Below are 6,572 nucleotides of genomic sequence, written 5' to 3' on the forward strand. Positions count from 1 at the left end.
TGGCGACGTGTGTGTGTGCGCGCGTGGTGGGAGCCCCGCCGTGCCGCAGCGCGTTGTCCCTTCCTCTGCATCCGGAGCCAGCCCGGTCTCTGCCGCGTGTCCCCGTCCCTTTTTTGCCGGCCTGCCGGCCCTGCTGCTGCTAGGCAGGCCGCTGTGCCCGCTGCCTTTCCTCCCGTGCCCGGCAGGCCGTGTCGGCCCGGAGTGCTGTGTCCCAAAGCGCCCGTTTCTCCTCTTTTCTGTTCTCTGACTTACAACGGATCCAAGGACTTAAATGCTAAACGTGTGGATGACATTTGGAGCGGCTGGGAGGAGAAAGATCTATACTTACCCTGCCTGGGCAAGCACAGCTCTGTAACTTATTCTGATTTATTCAATGTTTAGCCATAGCACGAGTTTTGTAACTTGTCACTCCAAGGAGTGAATCTGAACCGCAGAGACTGCACTGGGTGTTTTGCTTTGCAGAGGAACAGATCTTTCCTACCTGTCTGGCAAGCAAGGACTGTCAGCTCCTGATGGGTCCGTTGGTGCTGCTGTTGTGCCTCCGGAGCAGAAGGTGTCAGGGAGCTGTGATGGAGATGCTGGAGATGCACTGAGCTCGTTTCTTTGGCCCAGCTGTGATGGAAAGTTCTCAGGAGGAGACGAGATACTGGTGCATGAGTTCAGCTGATAACTTCACATGTCAGGCTGTGCTTTAGGGGTCATCAATTTCGTTTATTTATTGCAAGAATAGCCCTTCCTTCTGCAGGGAATTGGTTGCACTATTTTGGTTCAGGTAATGCCTGGAAATTTCCCTTTAAAATTTCCTAAATTGAGCCATCGCATTCAGAGCAAAAGAAAAGAAAGATAATTTAAAAAAGAAGTGGTAACCAGAGCAACCCATTGCGTTGATGGGTTCACCTTCTTCTGAAAAAGGATTTTGTATTTTGAAGTTTATTAAGCTGTGACAAAACTTTCCCAAGTCTCTTGTGCTGTCTCTGCTTATAATACCTAAAATCAGTTCAGTCTTCTCAGTGGAGTACAGTGGAGTCCATAGCTGAAAGCTCTGGGAGTATAATAGAAAGTGGGTTCCATCTTGTGTGTAGTTCTGCCTGTCCATTAGATACTCCATGGTAATTTCCCAGATTCCATCTTTTTTTTTTTTAATTGTTTTTCCTGAAGAAATTTTAAGCATCTGTTCTGCAAGGAACTTTGGTGTTACAGGAATGTTAATTCACAGAATTGAAGAGCTTTTCTTGGGGAAAGGGCAACTCTAGGTGGGTCCTTTACAAAAGCTGCAGCATGAACTGCAAAATCCAGAAAATGCACAAAATATGTCTGTCTGTCTCTTGCAGGAGCGCTCCTTTGCTTTCAGTTTGTGAAGTGATTCCATTGTTGCATGAGCAATGGATGTTACTGGCTAACAGTTGTACAAAATAAATAAGGACAAAAAATAACCTGCTGTATGCTTTCAGAGAAATGATAATTGCAGTACAATTTCTGAAATCTGTTCAGTGCTTACACCGCAAAAACTATTGGAATTTGTGTGTATGCAGGTATATTAGCTTGTTTCAGAAAGAGTTCAGGCAGCCCACAAGTGGACTTGTCGTTTCCATGCCTCCAAATGATCTTAGTACGTATGAGACGATGTGGTGTCTCTGCTGATGGGACTCTATCTGAAGTAAATAATCTTGCAGAACAAGAAGGCGTAAGATTCTGATCCAAGCAGCCAGAAGTAGCTTGACTCACTGATACAGTCTCTGGAATTTTCCTCTGTGTGGGTTGAAAACCTTCTTATTGTTAGAATGAATCTACTTCGGGTTACACGCTTGGAACAGTTCATTCAAATGATTCATGAAAAGGCTTTCAGATGAAAAACTTGGAAGAGCATAACGGAAATGGAAAGGTGTGTGCAGATACACTGTGAAATATTTCATACATAAGAAGAAAAATGTATTTTATATCTCTGTTACTGAATGAGGAGTTTTGTCTCAGCACTAATTTGTGTTCATGTAAATAGATTTAAGTTTATGAAAATACTTTCTGTTTTTTGTGCATATGAAGCTTGGATTAAAGTTGTTATTTGCATTGGTAGGCCTTGGTCCTGAACAGTGCTGGATTTTGGCAGAAAAGCAGCAATGGGTGTATGAAAATAGGTACAGAACTTTGGTGAGAAACGTATCTTCATAGCAGGACGGATTAACATTTTTTTCCCTCTATTAAGTAGCTGACTTTTTCTTTATGAATCAAGAATGAACAGTTCATGAAACTTATGCAGAAAGCAGTAGCAATTTATTTGATGTGACTGCTCTTTTTCCGTTAGCATTTGCAAATGAACCATCCTGCTTCAGTTTTGATGCACTACGTCTTCATTTTCTTTGAGTGAGTATTTTTCTAGTGATCAGCTTTCGTGTTGCTGTCAGTCCTTTTGTGGAGAAGGGCATGCTATTTTTAGGGCCTTCGGACTACCAGGCCTCTCTGGTGTTGTTCCAAGTGGCTTTAAACTTCGTGGCTGTTTTTATTAATTGGCATTTAGCTGTGGGACATCAGCATTCCAGTAGGTGGGTGTGCAAAGCGGAGGTGGCTTAAAATACTGCTTTTCATCTTCAGGCATTGAGGAATGCTTCTATTTTGGGTGTATTTTATTCAAGTGATTTTTATTTTAGTAAGGAAAGCTTACTTTGGCCAAGTGTTACTGATCTGCTTAGAAGTAAATACTTGATTTCTGGGAGAAGAGAGCTCAACTTGTCTTAAAACTTGAAACTTAAGGAGTTGTTATTGTTGCTTTTGCCATTTAAGTTGGCTGTCTTACATTTCTTCTTGCTATTGTATTTCTGATGTGAAACGAATTGTTCCATGCAAGTAGTATGATCTCTATTTTTTACACATGAGACGTGCGCAGCTACGTTTCTAATTGCTGTTCTGAGTGTAAGGAGCATGGGTTAATTAGCTGTTGTTTATAATCACAGGCTTCAGCCCTGGTCCTACTAGTCTCTCCCAAAGCTATGGCTCTAATTTCTAAATTATTAGTATAGTGGTTGGTGGTGCTTCTCTGTACGTAGTGCAGACATAATAGCTTTTTTTATTATTATTATTTTCTACTGCATTCTTTCTTCATTCCCATTCTTTTCTCACATCCTCTTTCATTCCAAAAGTGCATTTTCACATCTTTATGAGGACGTTACGTTAGGAGTTTCTCAGGTGTAATAATGATACGCAGTCTGTTTATGGCAGTATGTCATCACAGGTGTTGTAACAGTAAAAACTGCTACGTTTTAACATCATCCATCAGAGGAAACTTTCTCATTACAGAGGTGATTATTTTTTGTTTGTTTGTTTACAGGTCTTTCATAAGGCCATCTGGTATTCTCCATAATTCTATCTCTTCAGAGCTCATTTGTGGATCTAACACATTGCTTCTTGGTCTCAATCTTTAAAAAAAAAATAGAAACTAAGGAAATTTAAAAACTTTCAAACTTAGAATTGTAGAATTATGTAATAGTTTGCGTTAGAAGGGACCTTAAAGCTCATCCAGTTCCAACCCCAGCCACAGGCAAGAACACCTTTTGCCAGGCCAGGAGCCCTTAGGCCCATCCAGCCCTCAGCACCTCCAGGGATGGGGCACTCGCAGCTCTCTGGGCAGCTATGCCATGATCTCTCTAGCCTCATCATGAAGAATTTTTCCTAATATCTAAATCTACCCCCATTCAGGTTAAAATCATTACCCCTTGTCCTATCCCTACACTCCCTGAGGAAAGGTTCCTCCCCATCTTTCATGTTCTCACCTGGGCTTTGCTTTTCTGCTTGCTTGCTGAGGGAAACATTGACTTCTGCTTTGAAATGGGTAAGGCAATTGCCTGAGTAGCCTTGCATGCTTCAACTGTGTTCTTCTGCTTTAGTAAGAAATTTCCAGAATATATCCCCTTAAAAGTGGCTGGGGGTTCCATATCTGCTTTCAAGTTTGGTCCATTTGTACATCTGTGCAATCGTTTTCATGTACACTGCATTTTTCTTTGGATTTCATTTTGTCCTTTTATGGTAGGGCCTCAGAAGAAGCAGGACTTCTTACTGATCTTCATGCAAAAACTGACCAAACTGAGTTGTGTACTAACAGGTTACCTGGGAAAAGTAGTATATTGTAGAGAACAATACTAAAAATACCTAAATATGCTTGTTTCAACAACACAGTTTTTAGCTGTTTTATTTTTTTTTTTTATGAGTAGTTCCTTCAAATTCCCTTTCATAATACAGCCTTCATCTACTGGATCACTTTTATCTTTAACGCAGTCTTCAATATGCTACATTTTGTAGAGTTTCCAGTATGTTCCTATCTTGCTAGCAATAAATCTGCTACTTTTAATGAAATTGGAATACTGATTATCTACACATTCCCTAAAGCCTTCTCTGTAATTTACAGATCATGAGATGTTGCATTACCATTAATCTGCTAGGCTGTAGCCCAGGAGAAAGAAAAAACGTGTTTCAGATCCTTAAGTATTCATTGGAAAAAGAACTGGAGACCAGGTAGCCTCCCTAACTATTTACATCCAGACCTTCAAGGTTGATGAATATTCAAGTGCTTTGTATAAAAGCAAACAATGTCTGTAGCAGGTCCTGAAAGTGGGTCACCCAACCACTCTAATGTACTCTTGGGTACTGCCCTGGTAGATGGAGTGTGCCCAGGTCCTGCTGGGCAGAAGAGAAGGCTGTGGCCACGTGTGCTGTGCTCTGGGTGAGTGGGCTGCTAGGTAAGGAAGGGAAGACATCTGCCTCGTTTCTTTTGTCTTCCTCAGTGGTTTGAGTTTCCCTTTCATTTGATTTTGTCAAAACATCTGAAATACACCACAGAAACTGGAAACTGTCTGTGTCTTGTTTGGTCCTAAAAAGGGATTCTGTTTTTTTCATTGTTGTTGTTAACAAACGTACGTTTTTTCATTTCCTTCAATGTTGAACCAAAAATGGAGTTTTTGACATAGTTCATTATGTTAATACCTTCATGGATGACTGGCATACAGGAGAAACCTTTCCAGACGTTGTCTTCTGTGAGGTGTGTCCTTGCAACACAACTATTTTCACTCATACTAAAAAATAGGCTCATCCTGTCGTTTTAACTGGAGCAGGGAAGTTCGGGTAATGATAAAATCAATCAGTAAGATACCAAGTGATCAGCTTCAGCTAATGACAAAACAAATCAGTAAGATGCTGAGCTATCAGCTTTTGGTACCTTTGTAAGTTATCCCAGCAGTGGCATCTGATTCCTGCTTGAGTGGTAAGGTAATGCCATGATAAGCTGATACCCCAGATTGACTCTTCAAGGCTTTTTTCTGTTTAATACCGTGATTGAGTTTGAGTTTGGCAAGTGTTTGGTGGGAGAAGAGGTGGCAAACTGAACTCAGGACCACAGCTTAGCTTAGGAAGAAAGTTCTGGCTGTATTTCAGGAACCTTTTACTTTTCAGTATACACATACAGAAATTGTGTTAAAAGTATATGTACATATTTCTATGCTTATGTGTGTACAGTGACTATTTTTTTGTCAGTGGATTTGGAGGACTGAGCAATGAGTGCTGTTTCCTGAGGCTTCTGCCTGTCTTGCTGTTTCTCAGCCTTAGACCTAGGACTTCTGAGTCCAAAAAGGGTTTCCTTGGCTGCCATTATGTGCATGCAAGCAAAACCCATTTCAGAGAGACAAATGAAAAGTGAGTATCCTGTAATGCATCCCAAGTCCCAGTGTAGTGCTGCTTTGTTGTTTGTTACATTTTAACTATATTCCCAAGGTGGGCTTCATTCTAAAATGTGGAGAAACCAAGCAGTAATTATCATAAAAAGAATTCTTGCTAGTAATGGCCTTCTTTACAAATCAGTCTAATTTAATACCCTGATTATATTTTTGAGAGACATAGAAAGTATGTATAAACATTCTGGATTATACAGGCATATGCTTTCAGTCTAATGATGATTAAAAATACAACAAACCCTTGCCCTCAAAACACAGCCCTTGTCTTTTTAGCCTTGGGGAAAAATCTTTTAAAAAGATTCCTTGAAGTCTATTGAAGCTATAGCTTTGAAGAGATGTTGAAAATACAATATTTAAATTCCAAGGTCATTGCTAATTCAGTTTTAATTTCTTTATCCAAGCAGACTGACTCTTAATGAGTATTTTTATACCAAATACTCCATAAAGGGGCATTTTCTGTTTAAGCTGTTAATGAAGAAACCACCTTCTGTTTTAGGGGTATCATTTGCAAATGTTGACAGCAAACTGTAGACAGATCCTGAATAGCCTGTGTTTTTGTGATTGGTCTTGTTTAACAATGTTCTGCCTTTGGGTTTTCATGGAAAAACTGAATGTGATTAATGCTGATTTCCCTCACAATCCAATACTATAGCATGACAATATCAGAGAAGAAGTTCAGTTTAAGATCATTCAAATTATAACTATTTTTTTTAACTCCTTCTGAATGTATTTATGTATTTTAAGACAACTTTTCTTTGTAGTCTGGGATGTTAATGATTTATAGTTACTAAAAACCTGAGCTAGCTTGGAGCCAGGAAACATCATGCACAGGTATTAGGTTTTGTGTGGACATTCCTTTTT

The 6,572-nt window shown here is 40.0% G+C and overlaps 1 protein-coding gene across 4 annotated transcripts in view; it reads left to right on the plus strand.

Annotated features, from left to right (window-relative positions):
* ACTR3B (actin related protein 3B) overlaps positions 1 to 6,572 on the plus strand; it is a 51,255-nt gene that overhangs the window by 19,373 nt on the left and 25,310 nt on the right. Inside the window, exon 1 of one of the 4 annotated variants that reach the window (XM_031553846.1) lies at positions 754 to 772. The exons of 1 other annotated variant lie outside the window; for it this stretch is intronic. Coding sequence is in view for 2 of the 3 variants with exons in the window: in XM_031553847.1 (XP_031409707.1) it covers positions 1,875 to 1,882 (8 nt within the window). In the remaining variant the exon portion in view is untranslated. Of the gene's footprint in view, positions 1 to 753; positions 773 to 1,859; positions 1,883 to 6,572 lie in introns of those variants that run through there. 2 more of the 4 variants (XM_031553847.1, XM_010712386.2) reach the window with 2 other exon arrangements.

This window comes from Meleagris gallopavo, chromosome 6, assembly GCF_000146605.3.
Source record: "Meleagris gallopavo isolate NT-WF06-2002-E0010 breed Aviagen turkey brand Nicholas breeding stock chromosome 6, Turkey_5.1, whole genome shotgun sequence".
NCBI classification, from domain to species: domain Eukaryota; kingdom Metazoa; phylum Chordata; class Aves; order Galliformes; family Phasianidae; genus Meleagris; species Meleagris gallopavo.